Here is a 27,391-nt window from a genome sequence, read left to right as displayed (position 1 = left end):
TTTAGCCATAACAATTAACTTTAATCAATGGGGACATGTTAATCATCAATCATTAAACCGTTATGTACAGTCTTGATCAAGAAGGAATTACATATTCACAGCAAGCTCTCAAAAAATAAATTCCATAACATGGCTGAGCTTAAACTTGTCGGAAGGCAGTAGAACACTAGAGGGTACTCTTGCCTCAAAGCCTGAATGATGGACACTCCTCGTCGAGATGTTTCATAGTTTGCAATGAGGATAGTGTAATGTCAGATGGTATGTATATTCGGCTTTCTGAACACAGTAATTATACCAGTCCAGGCAATTAGTTTAACATCTGGTTGTAATTATTTTTGATTTTTTTCCTTCTTGAAGGCAGCATTTCACAACAAGGAAGTTCCATAGGAACCGGCAACCCTTCAGTACTTTACCCCATGGCTATTATTCAGAGTTTGGAAACTGCTGGCTTTTCCGTTTCCTGGTTCAGGGGACAGAAGGCTTACTGTGACTCAGCACAGACAGGAACCAAACCTGTTGCTTTGTGGTGGTTAGAATTAAACTGCACAGTGCAATTACACATGGAGCTATTGGACACCCTTAATCATAATTTTTATCAAACTCTAATACTCAAGAGTCATTTCTTCATGCAATAAAAAGTCTTTTTCAATCATATATAATAAATTACATACATTTGAAACTCATTATTGCTCATTTTTGATATAATTAATGTTTCCCTGCTGTCAGCTAAGGCACTATTATAAGTCCTTAAAGTAAGCCAATGATTGATAAGATGATCCTAAATAAGGACTGCTTTCCTTTGCATAGAGTTTATAATAATGAGGTCTGACCTTAGCAGAGACGTAGTTACCATATCATGAAGTGTGCATGGAATTGTCTGCATAATGCTAACTTTAACGTGATAGAAGGAAAATCTTGTCACTTGCCCTTCTAAACTATAACCACACATTCAAATTAAAAAGCCCCCACTTCTGTAGCCCAGAAGTGCTTTCCATTTTTTACAACTTGTATTGGAGGTTGGGCTGCAGCCACTGGCAGTCGAGGCAGAGGATCGATAGAAAATGGGAACTGTATGGCTGTCAGAGGAGAAACTGGAAATATTGAAGATGGCACATGTGCCACATTTGCCAGAATGGGAACCACACAGCCTGCAGGGGACAATTTATTTAACTGTTCGAGATGGATACTGCTGAGCATGGACTCTTTGTGATGACTCTGTTCTGCAGGAGGAAAGCTGCGAGCGGGGGCTTCAACGCTGAAATGAGACAGAGAGGTCAGCGCAAGCTGGTGAGGGTATCCTGCACTCAGGAGCTGATGGCTATTCTCAACAGTTACAACTTCTCTCTGTGTTGCACAAGTGTGTAAATGTGACACCAGGCGAGCCTTCAAAGGATCACAATGATCTAATCCCTCAGCCACACTGAGATATCTGGTAACTTCAGATAAGCATTCCCGAAAACCCAGAATCCGATAATCCGTGGCAAATGCCGGAGTTTCAAAATAACCTGTTAATTCAAAACAGTGAAATTAGAAACTGTGTCAAACACCTTGCTGCAATAAAATCAATTACAGTGTGACAATGTTCTAACTTTGAAATGAACTAAAAGGCAAGATGATTTAAAACTATAGCTGTCAACCACAAATTGCAATAAGTACTCGACCCCTGAATTCACAGATTTATTTAGAGAATAATACAGGCCAATCCCAGGCATCTGAGGAGCAGCTACACTATAATTATCCTCAGGATGTCAAATTACAAAGCCATCCAATCACCCCAGCTGGCTTTTGGGGGTATTGATTAAGGAGAAGCCCAGGCTTTGGTGTAATGATCAGTAGTCACAAAATAGCCTGCAGACGCTCACTGCCAAGATTCACATATAAACGATGAGTGAAGTACTCGAGAGTCTGGCATCTATCATAGAATTTACAGTGCAGAAGGAGGCCATTCGGCCCATCGGGTCTACACCGGCTCCTGGAAAGAGCACCCTACCCAAGGTCAACACCTCCACCCTATCCCCATAACCCAGTAACCCCACCCAACACTAAGGGCAATTTTGGACACTAAGGGCAATTTTTTATCATGGCCAATCCACCTAACCCGCACATCTTTGGACTGTGGGAGGAAACCGGAGCACCCGGAGGAAACCCACGCACACACGGGGAGGATGTGCAGACTCCACACAGACAGTGACCCAAGCCGGAATTGAACCTGGGACCCTGGAGCTGTGAAGCAATTGTGCTATCCACAATGCTACCGTGCTGCCCAAATCTGTGGAATTGTATCTCAACAAGGAATATCCCATACCTGGGGTAATTTTGTGACTTCGCCGCAAAGAACAACACCTAAATTTGTATTATATTTTCCCAGTGGTCAAGTAAAAAGGCAAAAAAATGACCGATATAAGCTACCTAGGAAACCAATGGGCCATAATCACAGACTGTGCAATTTTTCAGTATATTATGAATGAGAGAGAGAGTAAACCAGAAAACAGAGGTAAGGAAGTATTAGAGCCTGAAGCTAGAGGAAAAAATGAGCACGACTTAAGGCTGTTAGGGAAAGGATCCCAAGATTCAAAACTGAGCTGGAGGAGGAGAAAGAATACTGTGGATCAAGGGCTAGTGGCAAGGGAACATAAAGTCTGAAGTAGGGAGAAGAAATGTCTGACATGCAAGCTGGGAGTGAGAGGGACACAGTGCTGGAATTCAGGGGAAGATTAACCACATAACAGTGCAGGAGTGATATTAGTACGGCTGAGACAGCGTGCGATCCATGAATGAAGAAAATGTAATTGAGAAGCAGTCAAGGCTGAGGTCGAGTACAGAGAATGGGGAATCGCCATGACAACTAGCTCCCATATAATTGTTCTCTTGTTGGAAGCTGATAGATAATTTTCCATTGAAAAATAAAGTTGACTGGCAACAATACATATATTTGCCCATTGAAAATCAATATATCTATCTCAATATCGCACACACGCATACAGATACATTTCTAAAAATGCAGTTTTTTAAAAATTGCTACCCTTGCTTGACAGTATGCTTCAGCAAAATGTGAAAGTTTATTTCATGTTTGATAACCCAACAATGAATTTGGTTACTGCTCATCATGTGCATTATGTTCATCCCATAGAAATCACTGAACACAAGGAGACAATTCAAACCATTGTGCCTTTGTAAATGCTAACTCTTCAACTGGAGTTATCTGATCCAACCCCATCTTCCTGCCCCTTCCCCCAAATACTTTTCTATTTTACGTCTTTAAATACTTACCCATTTCCCTTCTAGTTTCTGCTTCAGTTACCATTTCTGATAAAGCATCCTGTGGTATTGTACCACACTGTTTGAAACCATTTCTTCTAACTATACATTTAATTTGCTAACGATAATCTTCCATAGTTCCTCCCTTACATAATTCCAAAAAGATCTATTCAGTTCTCTTTAAATTTCCTGTTTATATGAATAACAGTCCGGTTTCTTTAGTCTTTCTTCACAACTACACCCCCTCATTCTGGGTATTATTCCAGAAAAGGTTTGGTGTACCCTTCCCATAGTCTCAATGGGGTGCTTGCATCTTGTTCATTTGCTGTATAATGTTCAACAAGTTGAAAGGCACGAATACAATGCATTTATAGAAGAAAAGCAAATTTTATGGCACTTTAACAAGATATAAGAGCTGTTTATATTGAATCACAAGAGATCCCACACCACCCTGAGCCCAAATACTGCTATGCTAATAAAATTTGCATTGAAATTAATCTTACCCTGCCAGATCTTCATTCACAAATTTTAAATTACAATCACTATTTTTTTAAAATTTAGATTAGCCAATTATTTTTTCCAATTAAGGGGCAATTTAGCGTGGCCAATCCATCTACTCTGCACATTTTTGGGTTGTGGTGGCGAAACCCACGCAGACACGGGGAGAATGTGCAAACTCCACACGGACAGTGACCCAGAGCTGGGATCGAACCTGGGACCTCAGCGCCGTGAGGCGGTTGTGCTAACCACTAGGCCACCGTGCTGCCCTTCAATCACTATTTTTAACAAGCAACATCCCATAAACAGAATGAGATGAACAATCAGTTAGTCTGTCTTTTGGTGGTATTGGTTAAGGGAGGGGTGTTGGAGACGACTTCCGGTTCGCGAGCGGAGCGGCCGCAAAAAACGGGGCTCCCGCAGGACAACGAAGTCGGAGCTTTTTTCAGGGGGTCTCCGCAACGGGAGGAGGCGGGAAAAGAAAAAAAAATTCTAAGTCCCGCGAAATCGGTGGCAGGGGAACGTGGCCCTCGGCAGCGGAGCGATCCGGCGCAGCAGCAGCGGCTGCAAACACCCCCCCCCCCCTCCCCCAACGGCACCAGAGCGCAGGGCAGGACCGAAGCAGCGGCTCGGACCGATGCGTGGCCGAGCCTGCAGAGAGGAGGGAGCGGAGGAACAGCCAACGATCCAACCACCCTCACCAGGTGAACGCAGGATGCGACGAGCGGCGGCCCGGACCAAGCAGCGGGGACAGAGCAGCGGGTACCGACCCACTCCCCCCCCCCCCCCCCAAACCGGCAGTGACCACCACGAGGCAAGAACAAGGAGGCCGACCTCGATCGACCCTGGGTGAGTGAGGAAAAAGGAAGGAAAAAAGAACTTCTGCAAAAACAAAACTCTGAAAAGAAAACGTTTAAAGAGAGGGGAGGGGGGGAAAAGATATTTATTTATTTTTTCTTTTTGCACTCTTTTTTTTCTCACCCAAAACAAGCCCACCTGAGAAGAGTTTTATAAAAGAGAAAAAATAAAGTGGTAAAGGAGAGAAGGGAGGAGAGAAGAAAAAGGGAAGAAACAAAAAAAAACAGGGGCGGAAAGAGGGGAAAAGAAAAACAAGGGGAAAAGAAAAGAAGAAAGGGAAGGGGGAGAAAAAATGCCAGAAGGGAGCCAAAGCAGAGGGAGAAGGGGCACCAAGGGGCAATGGGCGAGCCAGTTCAGACGAACAAATCAGCGCGAAGCGGCAGAACGGAAGTATCGCCGCATCAAAAAGAGCTGGACAGACCGGTGCATTCTCCCTCGAGGCCAGGAAGGAGCTGGAACTGGAAGGCAGCCTTTACCGAGGTGCTGAGACACACCTGAGAGAGCAGGACCGACTGCGGGTAAGAAAGGGCTGGGTGGGACAAACCTACCATTCCTGCTATGGGACTAGGGCCAGGGGGGTGGCGATATTGATCGGCAAGAGGACGATGGTTAGGGTGACAAAGACGGTTACGGGGGGAACAGTACGTCATGGTCAGCGGGGCCCTGGATGGGGAACCGGTAGTACTAGTTAACGTGTACGCACCCAACTGGGATGACACGAGCTTCATCAAGAAGACCATGGCAGAAATCCCAGACATAGCGAGGCATGGACTAACCACCGAAGTTGGCCATTCCCTAAATACAAAATGGAGGAACGCAAAGCATATAGGATAAAATGGACAATGTTTGCAGCGCCAGCAGGCTGCACCTGGCAGGTGTAGATTCTGTCTGCTAAGAGAGCAGACAGCTCCGAAACGAACATTCCGCATACTAATGAGGCAATCTCCGGGATAGTTAGCATATTAATGGAACGATTCCAGAGACAATGAACAAAAATGGGGAAGTAACTGCAACACTGTAAAGAATACCAGACACCCAGGCACCAGCGGGGTTCGAAAACAAAGAGCCTGAAAGCCCGCCCAGTAGCTAAGGAACAGCCTCAGTATTGGGGGGGATTCAAACATATCGATTGGGAAGAGACCCAATCGATTCCAAGCAGGTAAGGGAGTCCGCCCAAAGGGGCGCGGATCCCTGGGACCTATAAAAGACAGGTCCCACACATGGTTCAGTCTTCTTGTCCAGCCCTCCTCTCTCCTTGACCAGCCCTGCCTTGTGGACCAGCACCTCGACCAGCTTTTGCCAAGAAGACCTTGAAGGAGAGAGAGAGAGGTTTGGGACAGCAGCCGCCAGTAAGTAAGTGTCTCACAACGATCGCTACCAGAGATAGACACTCCTGACCCCTTTTAACTTATACCAACCTGAAGTCTGCAGAACTGACCCGGCAGCTCCTTCGAGATAAGTATTAGTTTATTTAGCGGTAGGAATAGTTTAATCCTTTTAGCGTGTGCATGGGTAGTTATTATAATTGTATTATAATAAACTCAGTTGTTTGAACTTACTAATTGGTGTATGGTTTTATTGCTTTGAACTTCACCTTGAAACTTGTGGCGGTATCTTAACAATACCTGGCGACTCCAGAGCTAAGTAAAGAAACAGAGCCAAATTGAGTGTTAAGCACACTCACCCAGAACAAGCAACAGGACTTCAACTGTGTACAGGATCCAAAGATGGACAGATCAAACCCCAAAGCGGGGAAAACCTCAAGCATGGCAAGGGAACTCAGTCACTTTACGGAGCAGATGGGAGCGGTGGACCCCTGGAGGTTCGCCCACCCGGGGGAGATGGAATTCTCCTTCTTCTCCCCAGTGCACAACGTATACACCAGAATTGACTTCTTTGTGGTGAGGAAAACTGTTCTTCCAGGGATAGACAAAGTGGAATACTCCACAATTGTGATATCAGACCACGCTCCACATTACATGGACGTGCGGCTAGAGACGGGCAGGGCCCAACGCCCCACATGGAGGTTGGACGGTGCCTCACGAGCTGACAAGGCCTTTAACGAAAGGATAGCGCGGGCCATAGCAGAGTACACGGAGAACAACCAGAATGGGGAGGTCTCACCCTCCACGTTCTGGGAAGCGCTAAAGGCCGTACTAAGAGGGGAAATCATCGCTTTCAAAGCGCAAAGAGATAGGGAGGAAAGGGTGGCTAGGCAGAAGCTGGTCGACTCCATACTGGAGGTAGACCGTAAATATTCCGAGGCCCCGACCGTAGAGCTCCTGGCGGAGAGGAAAGAGCTACAAAGGAACTTTGACCTGCTCTCCACCAGGAAAGCAGTGCACCAACTCCGCCAGGCACGTGGGACCCTGTACGAACACGGAGACAAAGCCAGCTGCCTGTAGGCACACCAGCTGAGAAAGCAGGCAGCCACCAGAGAAATTGCCCAAATCAGGGGTACCAGAGGCACGTTAGAAACAGAACCAGAAAAGATTAACAAAACCTTCAAGGCCTTCTACCAAGAGCTGTACACCTCAGAGCCCCCAAGGGGGGAGTCTGGGATGAAACGGTTCCTTGATGGACTGCACATTCCAGTCATGGGGGAGGGCAGAAAACGGGGCTTGAAAGCACCACTAGCACTGGGAGAGACCATGGAGAGCATTAGCTCCATGCAGGCGGGGAAGGCGCCGGGACCGGACGGATTCCCGGCGGACTTCTACATAAAATTTGCGATTGAGCTGTCCCCGCACCTGCGGGAGATGTTCACAGACACGCTAGCTATGGGCACACTGCCACCCACGCTAGCACAGGCCTCAATCTCGCTGATACCTAAGAAAGACAAAGACCCAACGGAATGTGGGTCATACAGACCCATCTCACTCCTCAACGCAGACGCCAAAATACTGGCCAAAATCCTAGCCAAAAGGCTGGAAGACTGTGTACCTGAGGTGGTCACAGAGGACCAGACGGGCATCGTCAAAGGTAGACAGCTTACCTCGAACATCAGGCGCCTGCTGAACATGATAATGACCCCCTCCAGGGAGAGAACACAAGAGGCGATCGTCTCCCTAGATGCAGAAAAGGCCTTCGACAGAGTCGAATGGAAAAACCTCATAGAGGTACTGGAGCGGTTCGGGCTTGGAACAGGGTTCACCTCCTGCGTAAAGCTCCTATACAACGCTCCCATGGCGAGCGTGCGGACCAACAATACCAACTCCCAATACTTCCAACTGCACAGGGGCACCAGACAAGGGTGCCCACTGTCCCCGCTGCTGTTCGCCCTAGCGATCGAACCACTAGCAATCGCGCTCAGAGCAGCAAAAAGCTGGAGGGGGTTCCGAAGGGGAGGCAGAGAGCACAGAGTCTCACTCTATGCAGATGATCTGCTCCTCTACATTTCGGACCCACAGAGCAGCATGGACGGAATCATCGCGCTCCTGAAAGAGTTTGGAGCCTTCTCGGGCTACAAACTCAGAGGGGGGGGGGGGGGGAATGGTAGGATCCCAAAGAAGGTCCGACAAAGAACAAAATCCAGGGGGGGGCTAGCCCTCCCACACCTACAATTCTACCACTGGGTGGCGACGGCCGAGCGAATAAGGGGATGGATCATGGAGCCAGAGGCCGAGTGGGTGCGCGCGGAGGAGGCCTCCTGCGTGGGGACCTCCCTCCAGGCCCTCGCCATGGCAGCACTCCCATCCCCACCCAAAAAACACTCCAGCAGCCCGGTGGTGATAGCCACCCTCCAATCCTGGAACCAACTCCGGCAGCAATTTGGCCTGACCAAAATGTCGGACAAAGCTCCCATCTGCAACAACCATAGGTTCACACCAGTACTGACTGACGCCACCTTCAAAAGGTGGGGGCAGGACGGAGGGACACTGACAGTCAGGGACCTATACACGGATGGCAGGATCGCAACACTGGACAAACTGACAAGAAATTTCAGCTAGCCAGGGGGAACGAGCTAAGGTATCTGCAGCTTAAAAACTTCCTACGAAAGGAGACAAGGACGTACCCACAACCGCCACGACAGACACTACTGGAAGAACTACTGGACGCAAGCATACTAGACAAAGGAAACTGTTGTGACATGTATGACCGACTGATAGAAAGGGCCGACACCTTACTGGATGCAACAAGAAAGAAATGGGAGGATGACCTAGGGATTGAGATAGGGTGGGGACTCTGGAGCGAAGCACTGCATAGGGTCAACTCCACCGCCACGTGCGCAAGGCTCAGCCTGATGCAGCTAAAAGTGGTACATAGACCCACTTAACAAGAATCCGTATGAGTAGGTTCTTCCCGGAGGTGGAGGATAGATGTGAACGGTGCCAAGTAGGGCCGGCCAACCACGCCCACATGTTCCCCATCATAGAATCAGACAACAGCTTCCACAGAACGTGGGAGCCATTCACGCGACTGTTCCGGGACCTGTTTGTGGCCAACGAACAAGAGGAAGAATAGCCAGGTAGCCAAGAATCAGGGGAAAGTAGTCAAGAATCAGGGGAAAGTAGCCAAGGCATGAAAGGGAGAGATAGACCGGGAAGTGGGGGGAGAGACAACTAAACCTGAGGAAAGAAAGACGAACCGTGGGGGGGTGTGGGGAACAAGAGAGGAGAACCAGCGAGGTGGGGGGGGGGGGGGGGGGGGGGGGGGGCGGAAATGGGAGCTGGAAGGAAGGCACGGGATACCAAAACGAGCATGACATCTCCAGGAGAGGAGAACAAGGAAAATAAAGACAGAGGACGGGAGGAGCAGCAGAAGCGGAGGCGAGTGCGAGACGGCAGCAAGATCCGTCCGGGAGAAGCAGGCGACAACAACACGAAACACAGCCAAGTGTCGCACACTGTAATTATCTCCCCGGCACCCAAATGTATATTTGCCTCCCCAATCCCCCCCCCCCCCCCTCTCCCCCCTTGCAGTCGCCTACTTATGTGTTATAAATATTTTTGCCAGGTGTACAGAGCTGCCACTGTCGAGCTGGTGCACAATACCCTACCAGTTATTCTATTTCATTTTTTATTGTATTTTTTTTACTATGTACTATTTTCTTCCCGTTGGCATGTTTAGGTGGGCCCTTCTCTTCTTTATATGTGTGTGTATATATATATATATATATATGTTTCTTATCCTGTGTACATAACGGTAATTATACCTTGTTCAAAAACCCAATAAAAAAACATTTATAATAAAAAAGGGAGGGGTGTTGGCCTGCAACCTAGGTAGACCCCCTGTCCTTCTTCATATAGTGTTTGGGTTCTGTAGTGACTACCAGAAGCAGCAGGACAGGAGGATCTCAGTTAAATATCTCATTCATATCATCATGCTACAATACAGTCCTGGAGCATGGGACCACCACAATGCATTCAAGAATGGCAGCATATTGAAGTTACTTTATCACACTGACGCCGTTGGCTGCCTAATACAAACTGCAAGCTCTGAAGAATTACTGGGCGGGATTCTCCAGCCACGTTCGCCCGGCGACCGGAATATCCCGCCCAAGATCAATGGAGTTCTCCATTGTTCACCTCTCGCCCGTGGCGTTCTTGTGGCGGGCGGGGTGGAAGATTCCAGCCCACTGTCATCACGTGAAATCAATGTTCAGACTATTGTAATATCCAAATCAACTTAGTCCAAATCAGTCCAGATGAGTCTGAATTCCAGTCAGAAGGTAAACCTTGCTGGAGCGATTTTCCAGCCACTTCGAGTCTGGCGCAAATACCGTTATGTCGAGAAAATTTGGGGCTAGGTCAAAATTGGGAGTCATACCGAGGCACAAAACAGCTTGCCACTCCCGTTGGCACAAACTGGATCGCGCCCAGAAAAGGGCAAGAGGCTGATTTAAATGTACTTGAATAAATTTCAATCTCATTAACAAGATTTAAATCAGATCTTCCAGCCTCGTGCAATTCAGCCAGACGTCAATTGTTACTGGTCTTTTGGAAAGTGGACCACGTGCGATGCACTCTGAGAAGAAGGAAGGAGGTGGGAATCCCTTTCCACTTGCCTCCAGGGAGCACAAGGGCTCAGTTGTCAGGAGTGATGGAACCATCAATTCTACGGGCACGTGCTTGTAGGATTAGAATAGCGGTTTTAATATACTTACAACAGAGCCAGCCTGTTAGCCGTTGAACTTTCGGTGAACTGGCTTGCTGACTCTGGCACGGATCTTTATACAGCAGCTCCAGGGGGAGGAGTTCTGGGAAGAGCCAAGGGGGGAGCCCAGTACAAACTCTCGAGTACTCCCAGAGCTACTCCCCCTGGTGGTCAGGTAGTGCAACTGCACTTACAGTATTGATACATGTATATACTTGGAACAGAGTGACATTGGTAACTATAATACCGTGTTAATCTCATTCACCACAAGGAGCCAGGCCCGGGGTCAACCCAAGGATGAGGTAGCCATGAGTCTGTGAAGGCTTGAAGTCTGCTTTCTTTCATGTTTAACAGTCCATAACAGTGTACAGCACAGCTGTAGCCTGTCTATCCTAGAATCTTCTCACAGGGCAGAGACATTCTGCGACTTGTCTCTTGGAGAAGCATTTCACTGCCCTTGAAATTTCAATGGGCTCTATAGTTTCATTGTTGCAGTGTACCTTCTTTTATCCCTTTGTACTTGCTTGTTCACATTCAATTTCATGCTCATTGACTTTTAGGAGCTTCACATTTAGCTGGCTGCAACTGCTTCATAGTACCTATAGGGATGGTTTGTTTACATTGAATTTCACACCCCGTTAACATTCAAGAGTTTCCTCCCTTGCAAACCTGGGGCCTGGTTGAACTCAAATTTTTACAGTGGGTTTTTTTCCCCACTCTTCATTATAACAGAACTTGTGGCTTGCTTGAAAGCTTTCTTAAATGCACAGTTAGAGCCCACTAGGGCGTTTGGCAGCCATTGTTCCCCTGGGTGATTGGGAACAAGGGGGTCCGGCCCCTGGAACCCTGGCAGTGCCAACCTGGAAGTGCCAATGGGTGGAGCATGAAGGTGGTGGGGGTCTAAAGCGTAGGGCTCTGAAGGGGCATGGCCTGAATGGATGGGCCCTGAATTTGCATGGCCTAACTGGGGTGGGGCCAGGGCAGGGCCTATAGGAGACCCACTGGGAATGCCCGAAGCTTGCGATCCTTGTGGGGTGATGGAGGTTAGGAGTTGATGCCAGTGATCCTTGGGGAGGTGGGGGTTGGTGCCAGCGATCCTTGGGAGCAAGGGTGGATGCCACTGATCCTTGAGGGGAGGGGATGATGCAAGTGTTCCTGGGGGGGGGGGGGGGGGGGGGGGGGGTGATGCTGCCGATAATTATGGGGGGGGGGGGGGGGTTCCAGTTGGTTGTGGTAGGTGGGTCTTTAACTTAATTTAGAGATCAGGGCACCCATTACAAATCACGCCCGATCTCGGTGAAGCTGAGCCTGTTGGCATCTTTAGGCCCCATCCCTAACACTGCCGGTGCAAAACGCGCCCCCTTCAAAATAAATGGCAAAGTGTTGGATGATCTCATTGGGAAACCTGCCTATTTCTCTGGGGAGAAATTTGTTCACTGCCTGAACATTATAATTATCTCCAACAATTTTTAAAAAATTATTTCAAGGGATGAGAATGTTTCTGGCAAGACCAGCATTTGTTGTGCATCCCTAATTGGCGTTGCCAAAGTGGGGGGTGAGCCATCTTCTTGAAACGCTGCAGCCCATCTGGTGTAGGTACATCTACAGTCATGTAAGGAAGGGAATTCAAGAATTTTGAGCCAGTGAATGTGAAGGAATAGCAATATAGATCCAGGTCAGGTTGGTACGTGGCTTGGTGATGTTCTCTTTTTTTTTAAATCATTTTTATTGGAATTTTTTGAAAAATATATATCAACAAAACAATAATAACAATAACAATAATAGTAATAAACACCCCCCGGCACCTGTAACAACGCATATAACAAACCCCCCTACCCCCCCCCCAATCCCAATAAACAACAGAATAAATTAACAATAAGCAAATTAACTTAAACACTATCCCCCTAACCCCCCCCCCCCTTCCCCCCCTCCTCCCCGGGTTGCTGCTGCTGCTGACCTAGTACCTTATTGTTGAGCCAGAAAGTCAAGGAAAGGCTGCCACCTCCTAAAGAACCCTTGTACCGACCCCCTCAGGGCGAATTTGACCCTCTCCAGCTGAATGAATCCCGCCATGTCGTTAATCCAGGTCTCCACGCTCGGAGGTCTCGCTTCTTTCCACTGCAGCAAGATCCTCCGCCGGGCTACTAGGGGCACAAAGGCCAAGACATCGGCCTCTTTCGCCTCCTGCACTCCCGGCTCCACCCCAACCCCAAATATCGCGAGTCCCCAGCCTGGTTTGACCCTGGGTCCCACCACCCTCGACACCGTCCTCGCCACCCCCTTCCAGAACTCCTCCAGTGCCGGGCATACCCAGAACATATGGGCATGGTTCGCTGGACTCCCCGAACACCTGACGCACCTGTCTTCGCCCCCAAAGAACCTACTCATCCTAGATCCGGACATGTGGGCCCGGTGCAGCACCTTGAACTGGATGAGACTAAGCCTTGCACATGAAGAGGAGGAGTTCACCCTCTCCAGGGCGTCCACCCATGTCCCCTCCTCAATCTGCTCCCCCAGTTCCACTTCCCACTTAGCCTTCAGCTCCTCTACCGACGCCTCCCCCACCTCCTGCATTACCTGGTAGATGTCAGACACCTTCCCATCCCTGACCCACACCCCCAAAAGCACCCTATCCCTTACCCCCCGCGGGGGCAACAAAGGGAACCCCTCCACCTGTCGCCTAGCAAACGCCTTGACCTGAAGATACCTGAACATATTCCCCGGGGGGGGAGCTCAAACTTCTCCTCCAGTTCACCAAGGCTCGCGAACCTCCCGTCGATAAACAGGTCTCCCAACTTCCTAATGCCCGCCCTGTGCCACCCCACGAACCCGCCATCCATGTTCCCTGGGACAAACCGGTGGTTCCCCTGCAGCGGGGCCTCCACCGAGCCCCCCACTTCCCCCCTGTGTCGCCTCCACTGCCCCCAAAGTTTGAGGGTAGCCGCCACCACCTGGCTCGTAGTGTACCTCGTTGGAGGGAGCGGCAGCAGCGCCGTTACCAGTGCCTTCAGGCTCGTGCCTCCACAGGACGCCATCTCCATTCATTTCCATGCTGCCCCCTCCCCATCCATTACCCACTTACGTACCATCGAGACGTTAGCCGCCCAATAGTACCCAGAGAGGTTGGGAAGCGCCAGCCCCCCTCTATCCCTGCCCCGCTCCAAAAAGACCCTCCTTACCCTCGGAGTCTCATGCGCCCAAACAAATCCCAGAATGCAGCTGTTCGCCCTCCTAAAAAAGGCCCTCGGAACAAAAATGGGGAGGCACTGAAACAAAAACAAAAACCTTGGGAGCACCGTCATTTTAACGGACTGTACTCTACCCGCCAACGACAACGGCAGCATGTCCCACCTTTTAAATTCCTCCTCCATCTGCTCCACCAACCTAGTAAAATTGTGCAGAGTCCCCCAGCTCCTAGCCACCTGAACTCCCAGGTACCTAAAACTGCCCTCTTTAGCAGGAGCCTACCTATCCCCTCCTCCTGATCTCCCGGGTGTACGGCAAACAGCTCACTCTTGCCCAGGTTCAATTTATATCCCGAGAAACTCCCGAACTCAGCAAGAATCTCCATCACCTCCGGCATTCCCCCCACCGGGTCTGCTACATACAACAGCAAGTCGTCCGCATACAGCGACACTCGGTGCTCCTCCCCACCTCGCATCAAACCCCTCCACCTCCTCGACTCCCTAAGAGCCATGGCAAGAGGCTCAATTGCCAGCGCAAAAAGCAAGGGGGACAGGGGGCACCCCTGCCTCGTCCCACGGTGGAGCCTGAAGTACTCGGACCTACTCCCATTTGTCGCTACACTCGCCATCGGGGCCTCGTACAGCAACCTCACCCATTTAATAAACCCCACCCCAAACCCGAACCTCTCCAACACCTCCCACAAGTACCCCCACTCAACCCTGTCAAAGGCCTTCTCCGCATCCAATGCCACCACAATCTCCGCCTCTCCTTCTGCTGCCGGCATCCTTATCACATTTAGCAGCCTTCGCACGTTAGTGTTCAGCTGCCTCCCCTTCACAAAACCCGTCTGATCTTCATGTACCACCCCCGGCACCCAGTACTCTATTCTAGTGGCCAAGATCTTCGCCAGCAACTTGGCGTCTACATTCGGCAGTGAAATCGGACTGTATGATCCGCACTGCAAGGGGTCCTTATCACGCTTCAGGATCAGGTAGATTAGCACCCGAGACATTGTCGGGGGCAGAACAACCCCCTCCCATGCCTCGTTGAAGGTCCTAACCAACAGGGGGCCCAGCAGGTCTGCATATTTCTTATAGAATTCAACCGGGAACCCATCCGGTCCCGGCGCCTTCCCCGACTGCATATGGCCAATCCCACTGACCAGCTCCTCCAACTTGATCGGCACCCCCAGTCCCTCCACCTGCTCCTCCTGCACCCTTGGAAATCGGAGCCTGTCCAAAAAACTCTCCATTCCCCCTCCCACCGCCGGCGGCTCCGACCGGTACAGTTCCCTATAGAAGTCCCTAACGACCTCATTGACCTCTGCCCCCTGCCGCACCACCTTCCCATCTCTATCCTTCACTCCACCAATCTCCCTAGCCGCGTCCCGCTTACGAAGCTGGTGCACCAGCATCCTGCTCGCCTTCTCTCCATACTCATAGACCGCTCCCTGCGCCTTCCTCCACTGTGTCTCTGCCTTTCTGGTGGTCAATAAATCCTTGGTGATGTTCTCATGCAGCAACTGCCCTTGTCCTTCAATGTGTAGAGGTCTTGGGTTTGGAAAGTGCTGTCAAAAGAGCCATGATGAGTTGCGATAGTGCATCTCGTAGATGGTACATGCTGCTGTCACTGTGCACCTCTGATGGAGGTAACAAATAGTCAAGGTGGCGGATGGCATGCTGATTAAGTAGGCTGCTTTGTTCTAGATGAAAGCAAGCTTCATATGTTGGGCTTGCACTCATCCAGGCAATTGGAGAGTATTCAATCACACTCCCCACTTGTGCCTTGAAGGTGGTGGACAGGCTTTGGGGAAATCAGGAGATGAATTACTCGCTACAGAATTCCCAGCCTCTGACATGCTCTCGTACTCAAAGTATTTACTTGGCAGGTCCAGTTTCTGGTCAATGGTGATCCCCAGAACATTAAAGGCAGGTGATTCAGTGAAGATAATTCCATTGAATGTCAAGGGGAGATTGTTAGATTCTCTCTTGTTGGAGATGGTCATTGCCTGGCACTTGTGTAACACAAATGTTACTTGCCACTTATCAGCCCAAGCCTGAATATCGCCCAGGTCTTGCAGTCTCGACACAGACTGCTTCAGTTTCTAAAGAGTCATGAATGGGGCTGAACATTGTGCAATCATCAGCAAACCTCCCTACCTCTGACCTTATTATGGAGCAAACGTCATTGATGAAGCAGCTGAAGATGGTTGGGCCTAGGACACTACCCTGAGGAACTGCTGGCGCGATGTCTTGGAACTGAGATGATTGGCCTTTAACAATCACAACCATCTTCTATTCTGCTAGGTATGATTCTGACCATTGGAGAGTGTTCCTCCTAATTCCTATTGATTTAAGTTTTGTTGGGGCCCCTTGATGCCATACTCGGTTAAATGCTGACTTAGTGTCAAGGGCAATCATTCCCACCTCACCTCTTGAGTTGGGCTTTTCTGTCCATGCTCGGACTAAGGCTTGTACTGAGGTCAGGAGCCGAGTGGCCCTGGCAGAACAGAAACCTGACATTAGTGAGCACGTTATTGCTGTGACAGTGCTCTTTGACAGCAGTACCGACAACACTTCCAATCACTTTGCAGATGATTGAGAGCAAACTGATGGAAAATCCCATTGACGATGGCGGGACCGGTAGATCTCGCTGGCAGGCCACCACCCCGAAAAATACACGGCAGGGTGGTCGGTAAATCCCGCGCTAAAAATTATTTCAATACATTTTCAAATAAATAGAAAAATATAATGTCATACAGCCTCATCATGCCTGACTCGGGACACAACAAGGCCATTAATTCTGTGATGCACGGGACGCCCCGTGAAATCTAGCGAGATCTCGCGAGATGTTGGGATCTGGATCTCGCCGTCACTGGACGGGATCCAAATTTGCATATTTAAGTGAGCAGTTTGGCTCAATGAAATGTCTGCGCCAGAGTCTCCCAAGGCCCGGGATCAAACACCCGCCCCTGAGAAACCTCGCCGCGGCGCCGATTAGAATTGATCCACGCGCATCACTAGAAGGGATCAAGGCAAAGTGGGAGGAAGAGTTGGGAGAGGGTATGGACGAGGGGTTCTGGTGTGAGGTGCTGCGGAGGGTGAATGCCTCCACTTCGTGTGCGAGGTTGGGGCTGATACAGCTGAAGGTGATGTATAGAGCGTACCTCACAAGGGCGAGGATGAGCCGGCTCTTTGAGGGGGTAGAAGATGTGTGTGAACGTTGCAGGGGAGGCCCTCCAAACCATGTTCATATGTTTTGGTCCTGTCCAAAGCTGGAGGATTACTGGAAGGAGCTGTTTAGGGTAATCCCTAAAGCAGTGCACGTGAAACTGGACCCGGGCCCTCGGGAGGCCATATTCGGGGTGTCGGACCAGTCGGAGTTGGAAACGGGCCCGGAGGCAGATGTTGCAGCCTTCGCCTCGTTGATCGCCCGAAGGCGGATCCTGTTAAGGTGGAGATCAACCACTCCAGCCTGTGCCCTGGCGTGGTGGGGGGACCTGCTGGAATTCTTAACGCTTGAAAGGGTCAAATTTGAACTGAGGGGAAGGATTGAGGGGTCTACAATTCATGGGCGTTATTCATTATACACTTTCGAGAATTGGATCACACCGATCACATCGAACATTAGGGGGGTTGGGGGCTGGGAGGAGGGAGACTGTATGTGTTAATGTCGACTATGGATGATTCCTGATTCCTTTATGTCATTTGTTTACGTTAACATGCGGGCCTATGTCTGGCGTTTGGTCGGAGAATGGGATCATTGTTATTAATATGGGGATTGACATTACATTCGTTACTGATTATTGTTTGTTGTTGGATGTAAATTTGGGAGAAAATGTGAAAAAGGAGAATAAAAAAATATTTAAAAGAAAAACAAACTGGTCCACGCCTAATGGCTCCCGGGGGGTCTCTAGGCCAATGGAGGTCCTGGGTGGTCGGGCCCTCGGAAGGGTGGTACCCTGGCACTCCCAATGCCACCCAGGCACCTTTGCACTGCCACTCAGGCACATTGACACTGCCAGCCTGGCACCTTGACACTGCCACCCGGGCTGCCAGTGCCAAGGTGCTCGGTTGCCAGACTGCCCGTGCTGAGTATTGGGCTCAGAGGTGCCCTGCCCTTAAGAGGTGAGGTCAGGTGGGCTCAAGGTCCCCCGAACAAGTAGGTTATGGTGTTTGGGGGGTCAGGAGGTCATTTTGGGAGTTTGAGAGATCGGGGCAGCATTGTAAAATGGCGTCCCAATCTCTTCCTGTACTGACAAGGTGAGCTCATCAGTGCAGAAAATGAAGGTGAGTGTGACATTCCTCGCCGAGGACTGGAAAAACAATTAGATTCCCGTTTGATAGCTGGAATGGTCTCAGCACTACAGGCCCAAAAAGGGGACAAAATTCTCTGATAATGGGGCTATGTCCCGACGCCCATGGGAAAACGGGCACGAATCACTCTGGATTTACCTGGAGAAAGTCCAGAGTGATTCTCCATTTTGCAGGGGTCTTGCAGGGCACCAGAGTAATCCACGCAGCTCCGGCTGCCGATACGGGGTCCTGCACTTCCGGCCGGAGGTCCATGCATGCGTGTGGCGGCCTGCGGCAGTGGTCCAGCCCCGTCAATATAGCCCCCCTCCCCCCAGATCACGCACACCCACTGATCGGTGGCCCCGATCACGAGCTTGGACGTCCTGGAGCACCCCTCCCCCCGTGACAGATCTCACCACCCCTTACCAGGGCGGCTGTGGACTGAGTCTGCAGCCGCCACTCCGAGCTCCCGCCAGGTGGAACCATGAATGGACCACGGCGGCGGGAACGACCAGTTGTCGGCGGAGAAACGCCACAGGGGCCTCTTTCAATACCCCCGACCAGCGCCGCGTCATCCGCACGTGCGTGATTGGTGACGATTTTTCGGAGAATCGCAGGAGCGGTGTCGGACCCGATCGCGGGTCTGACGCCCCATTCTCCGCCCCCACGCCGAGCGTGATTGTGGCGTGGAGATTTCCGACCTCTGCTTTTTTCCGGTGAGATTATGACCAGACTCTAATATAGATATACATTCAGATAGTATTAATATTATTTTACTTGTTTTGTACATCATATTATTGGGAATTACATGCAAGCTGCTCATTTAACTGCCAAATATTAATCACAGGAATGACCATCAAATGGCGGACTGCAGTCTTTGATGGATTTGCTCTTATTTTGTAATAATACTGCAGCTAACAATCTCAGACCACTGCACTTTGACGGGTGGCTACAATATTGGTTCCAATCTGGCGGTGGGTGCTTTTCTTATGCGACTTGCTTCCAACAGCATTTTGACTTCAGGGGTCAGTTTGCTCAGTTGGCTGCATGACTGGTTCGTGATGCAGTGCGAGACCAACAGCTGTTTTCCTGTACCGGTTGAGGTTATTCATGAAAGCCCCACCTTCTCAACCTTGCCCCTTACCTTAGGTGTGGTGATCCCAGGTTAAATTACCACCAGCCTGCTCTCAAAGGGGAGAGCAGCTTATGATCCCCTGGGACAGTGGTGACATTTGCATTTTACAGGCAACAGCAGAGGAAGAGAAGAAAGACACATCAGCGCCATGCTGGGCAAAAGGATGGGGCCATCCTAGGATGGGAAAGGGGCAGTAGCGACCTCTTCAGAACCCAGAAGCTGAGGCTGACAGAGCCATCAATGCACCATAGAAAGCATCCTATCTGGCTCCATCACAACTTGGTATGGCAACTGCTCGGCACAAGATTGTAAAAAACTACAGTATCACGAACACAGCCTAGTCCATCACACGAACCCACCTCCCATCCACTGACTCCGTCTACACCTCCTACTGCCTTGGGAAAGCTGACAGCATAATCAAAGACCCCTCCCACCTAGGTTATTCTCTCTTCCAACAACTTAATCAGGTAGGAGAAACACACACTAACAGATTCAAAAACAGCTTCTTCCTGCTGTTACCAGGCTCTGAATGGCTCTCTTATGGACTGAACTGATCTCTCCACGCATTGTCTCTACTATGTTGCATTACATTCCTTAAAGCTCACCCTATGTCTATGTATTTACATTGTGTATTTATCGGATGTCCTGTGTTAGTCATGTATGGAACGATCTGTCTGGACTGTACATAGAAGAACACTTTTCACTGTACCTCGGTACACGTGACAATAAATCAAATCATTGGGCGGAGGAATCTGCCTCACTGAGGGTGTGCAGAAGATGCTTCTCATACTCAGGATGAGTGCGAGACAGTTACTCCCTGGTGGTTTATTGGTCAGGAGTCAGTGATCTTACCGCTGTGGAGCTGGTTTGATTCCCAGTCAGGGAAAAACAAATTTAGGAAATAGCTATCCTGTTGATTATATTTGTCATGATGTGGAGATGCCGGCGTTGGACTGGGGTGAGCACAGTAAGAAGTCTTACAACACCAGGTTAAAGTCCAACAGGTTTGATTCAAACACGAGCTTTCGGAGCGCAGCTCCTTCCTCAGGTGAATGGCGAGGTATGACTTTGTCTATATAAATGTTTCTGGAACATACCAGAATTCCGAATGACCGCTTGGGCCATAACTCCAGGGTGTAGTTTACAGGGCAAGGATCTGGACTTTGTAGTCAGTAGCAAAGCAAGGGGGCACACGAATAATCTCAGAGAAAGCTGCCCCAAGAACATATAGCAATCTGGTGGCGTGGATTTCCCCTTTCAGTCTGAATCTGTAGCCAAGTCAAGGGGATCTTCTGACATCTAACAACAGTGTCGCGTCAAGCAGGGGCAGCAGCCAATCACGTTGAAATATTCACACAGACTCCAAGCAGGAAGTGAAATGCACTGAATTTTTCTAAATTTAAAGACAATTTTAAAGATAACAAAGCAAATGATTGGACCATGCACATGGAATTAAGGTAGATGCTGAAATATTAAATCCGTATTCCTGGAGAATGAGCTGGCACAGCGGGCTAATTTACGGGGGATGCCATTTACGGTAGCAAGGGATAGGTTTAGGTACTTGCGGATTCAGGTAGCGAGGGAATGGAAGGGGAACTTAACAAAGCTGGTGGAGGAGGCCAGGGAGGATCTTAAGAAGTGGGATACACTGCACATAACGTTGGTGAGGAGGGTCCAGGTGGTGAAAATGAACATTCTGCCATGGTTCTTGTTTATCTTTCAGGCTCTCCCGATCTTTATACCAAAGGCCTTTTTTCGGAAAGTGGACACAATCATCTCTGACTTTGTATGGCGGGGAAGGTGCCGAGGGTGGGGAGGACCCTGCTACAGAGGCAGAGGCAGCAGAGAGGGGTTGGCATTGCCAAACCTGCTTCATTATTATTGGGCAGCCAATGTGGACAAGGTGCAGCGGTGGTGGGAAAGAGAAGGGGGAAAGTGGGTTAGGATGGAAGAGGAATCTTGCAAAGGGTCTTGTTTGAGGGTTATGGTGATGGCAGCATTGCCAATGGCTCCGAGTAGATATTCAGGGAGCCCAGTGGTGCAGTCCACGGTGAAGATAGGGAATCAGCTGAGGAGGCATTTTAAGGTGGAAGGGATGTCGGTGCTAACGCCGCTGTGCGAGAATCATGGGTTTGAGCCAGGGGGGTTGGATAATGTATACAGGAGGTGGAGGGAAGTGGGGCTGGTCAAGGTGAGGGATTTGTATTTGGAGGAAGGGTTCGCCAGTCTGGAGGAGCTAAGGGAGAGGGTACAGCTGCCGAGGGGTAGTGAGTTCAGGTATCCACAGGTTAGGGACTTTGCACGAAAGGTTTGGAAGGCGTTCCCTAGATTGCCAGGATAGACCCTACTGGAGCGACTGCTGCTTCTGGATGTGGAAGGGGAGGGACGAATTGGGGATATATATATATATATATATATAAGTGGCTAGGGGAGCAGGAAGGGGAGGTGAAGATCAAGGAGAAATGGGAAGCGGAGTTGAGAATGGAGACCAATTGGGGAGTATTGAGTGAGGCACTGTGAAGGGTAAATGGGACTCTTTTTGTGCAAGGATGAGTCTGACACAGTTTAAGGTGGTGCACAGGGTGCATATGACTCGGGCGAGAACGAGTGGGTTCTTTCAGGGGTTAGCAGATGAGTGTGAGAGGTGTGGGCGGGGGCCAGCGAATCATGCGCACATGTTTTGGGGTTGTGAAAAATTGGGAAGATTCTGGGTGGGTGTGTTCACGGTCTTTGCCAGGATAGTGGAGGAGGGAGTGGACCCGGACCCTTTGGTGGCGATATTTGGGGTTTCACAGAGGCCGGAGCGCATAGAGAGGAGGAAGGCCGATGTCTTGGCCTTCACCTCTCTGATTGCATGGCGACGAATTTTACTGGAGTGGCGGTCGGCCTCGCCACCGGGGGTGGCAGCATGGTTGGATGACCTGTATGAATTCCTGTGGTTAGAGAAGATAAAGTATGAGTTAAGGGGCTGATCAGGGGAGTTTGAGAAAAGGTGGAGGATGTTTGTGACCATGTTTGAGGAGGGGGTGGGTGATGGGGAGGGTGGGGTGGAAAAGGAGAAAAATCTGTACAAACTGTGTAGTTGATTGTTGGGAAGAATGTTTCCCGGGGTGTTTATTTGCTGTAATCTACTTTGATACAAGTTTGAATAAAAGGCGATTTTAAAAAAAGAGAAATATTAAATACATTTCTTAGAAACTATTATACAATAATGGAAAAATTAGACATTACACAAAAATAAAATTAGTATTCAGAGGCCAACAAAGATGTTAGCAATGACTACAAACTTAGCATCTGTTGAAAACCCAGTTACATTTCATTCAACAAGGTGTGATTTTTCCACGGTTTTTAACAGTGAAATTAATAGTGACTTAAATGCTCAAAAGCACTCGACGTTATGCTCACCTTTTCTGCCACTTGTATGTAACACTTTTAAATGATCAACTGTCATCTGCAGGATTTCAGCTTTTTCTAGTTTTGCTGATCCCTGTAAGACGAGTAAACATATAATGGCTGTTAGAGGACTGATGTACATACATTATAACCGTGCCATTGGATTTTTTTCTTCAGCGTTTCCTCAAATAATTAAAAATTTCTCCTAATTTTTCCCCATAGAGCAGGAAGTAAATCTGCATTGAGTTTTAAACTATCAGTGTATCCTGTATTAAATGATTAGGATATTAAACTATCATTGTATCCTGCGTTATCTATCAAGGTATTAAGATACAAGTGTATCCTGTATTGAGCAATCAGTGTATTAAACAATCTGTGGATTAAACTATGTGTGTATCCTGTGCTAATCTATGAGTGCATTGAACTTCGCATGTGTGTCTAACTATCAAAGTGTCATATTAAACTATGGTGATGTTTTTGAGACCATCTCTCCATCAGTGAGAAATTTGGCGCAGTCTCAAAATCCTGAGAGAATCGAAAAATGTGATTGGCTTTTGGTATCTCCCCCCCCCCCCCCGCCCAAATTCAGTGGAGCAGTGCGAATCATGCCAAGTGAACCGGGGTATGCTAATACATTAGCAAGTACACTCTCCAGACCTTCACCCGTCACTGAATATTCACTGGGTGTCGGTATGATGTAATTTGCAGCAGATCTACAAAAGCGTGAACCTGGTAGCTTCACCTCCAAGTGGGATATCGGAGTTGAGCGGTCGGCCAGCCATGATTCCCCAGGCTCGTCACTGCTCAGGGTGCACCGGGGAGGACGTGGCGGACACAGATAAGCTGCACTCGGGGCTGAGGGTCAGTCACTTATTCTCGGGGGGATGGGTCTGTAGCAGGCCTTACCTTCCATTCACTTTGGATAGCCCCTTGCTTTAAGAGGGTCTGAAGGCTGACATGTAGGCATTGCTTCTTGTGTCATTCTTACTGGGCTTGTGGCCAAATCACCGCTGAGGGAGCGCCCGTCCTTACTGGGAGCTGGTAAATGGATGGCAGGAGGAGAATACTGAGGGTCAGCACTGGGGGTGACCGTGAGGTAATTGGGTGGGGTTCTATGAGAAGCCAGGCTGCAAGGGCAGAGTCAGCAACTCAGGAAAGCATTCACTCAGGGGAGAACGCATGGTGGCGGTCCCAGAGGAGTAGAGGGCTGACAGACGGGACTCTGTCAGGAATCCTCACCGCACACTTTGGTTTCCTTCTCTTTTCAGTGCATGATTCTGGAGAATCATGGAGCCTGTTGAGTTGTTATTTCTATTGACAGCATTAGAGCAGCAGCAGAGACAGAGAGGTGCCGCTGCATGCAGCCAGGACCAGCGCCCTGCTGAGGAGGGGGAGCCTGGCTGCTTAGCTGCACAGGGAGCAACACCACAGAGGAAACAGCCCCGTTTCAGACTATACCGGCCAAGGGCCTTCTGATGTCATTCTCCCTATCTACAGATGTCGGAGCCACAGAGCCAGAGATGACTGCGCCTGTCCCTGGAACAGTGGACTACCTTTACCGAGTCCTGCAAGAGCTGACACCACATGGGATGGGAGGACACCCACTGCCTACGGCCCTTAAATTCATCGCCACTCTGAATGTCTATGTGAACGGCTCATTTCAGGGCAACATCGGTGATATGTGATCCATCTCCCAGTCAGCCGCAGAGGTGGTGACAGATACCCTTTATATGAGGTCCCACATGTTTGCTAACTTGGACCATGACTAAGAGAGCCAAGACACCAGGAAATGGGTTCGCTGGTATAGCAGGCCTGCCCCAGGTGCAAGGTTTGATAGACTGCACCACATGGCCCTGTGGTCTCCATTGTATATCATGCGGCACCTCTCTGTCATGTACCGCAAGAGGTTCCATTCCCTGAACGTCTTGATCGTCTGTGACCGAACGATGCAAATCATGCAGGTATGTCCCTGTTTCCCAGGGAATGTCCATTATAGTTACATCTTGGAGCGCTTGCAGTCTTGGCCATCTTTGAGAGAGAGAAGCGTCTGGAGGGATGGCTCCTTGGGAGCAAGGGCACCCAATAAGGAGGTGGCAGATGATGTCAGTGCAGAGGCCACAAACGGAGATGGAGACTCGCTATATTGAGGCTCATGCCTCGATGCATTTGCTGATGGAGCAGGCAATTTGACAGTTGAAAGTGTAGTTCCAGTGCCTGGACCGGTCGTGGGGTGCCCTTCCGTACAGCCCCCAGAGGTTATCCCACATTATTGTGGTCTGCTGCACTCTCCTCAACTTGGCACTGCAGAGAGGAGAACACCTGGACCCAGAGGAGATGGAGGAGTGCCATATCCCCTCGGGTGAGGAGGAGGTCCTGTACTAAACTATCAGTAGATAAAATACCAGTGTATCCTGTATTAAACTAACAGTGTCTTAAAATACCAGTATATCCTGCATTAAACTATCTGTATTAAACTACCACTGTATTAAACTATCAGTATGTCCTGCATTAAACTGAGTGTATTAAACTATCAGTGTGTAAAACTATCAGTGTGTAAAACTATCAGTGTATTAAACTATTAGTGTATCCTGTATTCAACTCTCAGTGTATCTTATATTAAACCATCAGTGTGTTAAACTATTGGTGTATTAAACTATCAGTGTATCCTATATTAAACTATCAGTGTATTAAATTATCAGTGTATCCTATATTAAACTATCAGTGTGTAAAACTATCAGTGTATCCTATATCAAACTATCAGTGTATCCTGTATTAAACCATCAGTGTGTTAAACTATCAGTGTATTAAACTATCAGTGTATCCTGCATTAAACTATCAGTGTATTAAACTATCAGTGTATCCTATATTAAACTATCAGTGTGTAAAACTGTCAGTGTATCCTATATCAAACTATCAGTGTATCCTGTATTAAACTATCAGTGTGCTAAACTATCAGTGTATTAAGCTATCAGTACATTAAACTATCAGGTGTATTAAACTATCATATCTCCTGCATTAAACTATCATTGAGGGGCTGGTTTAGCACAATGGGCTAAACAGCTGGCTTGTAATGCAGAACAGGTTCAAATCCCATACCGGCCTCCCCGAACAGGTGCCAGAATGTGGCGACTAGGGGCTTTTCACAGTAACTTCATTGAAACCTACTTGTGACAATAAACGATTATTATTATTATTATTATTATTAAACTATCAGTGTGTCCTGTATTCAACTATCAGTGTATCTTGTATTAAACTATCAGTGTATTAAACTATCCATGTGTCCTGTATCAAACTATCTATGATTCTATCAGTGTTTTAAACTTCCAATGTATTAAACTACCACTGAATTAAACAACAGTATGTCCTGCATTAAACTGAGTGTATTAAACTATCAGTGTATTGACCTATCACTGTATCCTGCATTAAACTATTAGTGTAAAACTATCAGTATATTGGACTATCAACGTATCCTCTTTAAACTCAGTGTACCCTGTTTAAACTATCAGTGTATTAAACTATCAGTGTGTAAAACTATCAAGTGTGTAAAACTATCAGTGTGTAAAATTATCAGTGTGTTAAACTATCAGTGTATCTTGTACTAAACTATCAGTGTATCTTGTATAAAACTATCAGTGTGTTAAACTATCAGTGTATCTTGTATTAAACTATCAGTGTGTAAAACTATCAGTGTGTAAAACTATCAGCGTGTTAAACTATCAGTGTATCCTGTACTAAACTATCAGTGTATCTTGTATTAAAATATCAGTGTGTAAAACTATCAGTGTGTAAAACTATCAGTGTGTAAAACTATCAGTGTATCCTGTACTAAACTATCAGTGTATTAAACTATCAGTGTGTAAAACTATCAGTGTGTAAAACTATCAGTGTATCCTGTACTAAACTATCAGTGTATCTTGTATTAAACTATCAGTGTATCTTGTATTAAACTATCAGTGTGTTAAATGATCAATGTATCCGGTATTAAACTGCCACTGAATCCTGCCTAGTCCTGTGCAGTAAGGTTAAATCCTCCTACTTGTTTCTCGCAGGCACTGGGAACGAGTCGGCGAAGTTCCGACAAACTGTTATTAATCCGATCTCTGCGACGTTTCTCAACGATCTGCAAATAAAAAAGGTCAACTTCAATCAATTTTCCAAATGTTCTCGACAATGTCGCCGGAAAGAAAAAAAAGCGTGTTGTGCAGCAAAAATGTAAACGTACTCCTCGTCTTTTCTTTCTTGCCTGGTTCTGGGAGAAAGTCGATGGTAACACAGATTCTTTCATACTCCTGTTTAAAACAAGATTATATATCGTCAGGCAGATTGTTCAATAAAGCAGCCATTTAAATCATTATCTGCCGCTGACTATGAGGCACCGACTTTAATGATCAGTGATCTAAACTACAACTCAGCGAATGAAGATTTAATTCACGATTTACCTGTGTTCTTCAATGTCCAGTTCACTGTCTGAGGAGCTGAATTCCAAAGATCTCTTCATGGTTTAGCCGCTCGCCTTCTTGTACAAAGCCCTTCTGCTCTGAGAGACGTGTTAGTTGGAAACGCGTCTCAATGCTTTCCCACGGTATCAGTTTGTCAGCTCGACAGCAGCTCTCAGTCCCCCTGAGACCGCTTTGATTGACAGCTCGCCCGGGCCCCGGTTGTGTTTCACTCG

At 48.4% G+C, this 27,391-nt stretch overlaps 1 protein-coding gene across 1 annotated transcript; it reads right to left on the bottom strand.

Annotated features, from left to right (window-relative positions):
• LOC119969568 (hairy/enhancer-of-split related with YRPW motif protein 1-like) lies at nt 1-27,391 on the bottom strand. Its single transcript, XM_038803351.1, has 5 exons — nt 27,159-27,391; nt 26,942-27,008; nt 26,756-26,839; nt 22,732-22,813; nt 1-1,505 (listed from the first exon to the last, which is right to left on the bottom strand). The coding sequence occupies exons 1-5, from the start codon at nt 27,215-27,217 to the stop codon at nt 955-957; spliced, it is 843 nt and encodes a 280-aa protein (XP_038659279.1). The 5' UTR covers nt 27,218-27,391; the 3' UTR covers nt 1-954.

This window comes from Scyliorhinus canicula, chromosome 7, assembly GCF_902713615.1.
Source record: "Scyliorhinus canicula chromosome 7, sScyCan1.1, whole genome shotgun sequence".
In the NCBI taxonomy this organism is placed as follows: Eukaryota; Metazoa; Chordata; class Chondrichthyes; order Carcharhiniformes; family Scyliorhinidae; genus Scyliorhinus; species Scyliorhinus canicula.
This window is presented reverse-complemented; position numbering and strand designations above follow the sequence as displayed.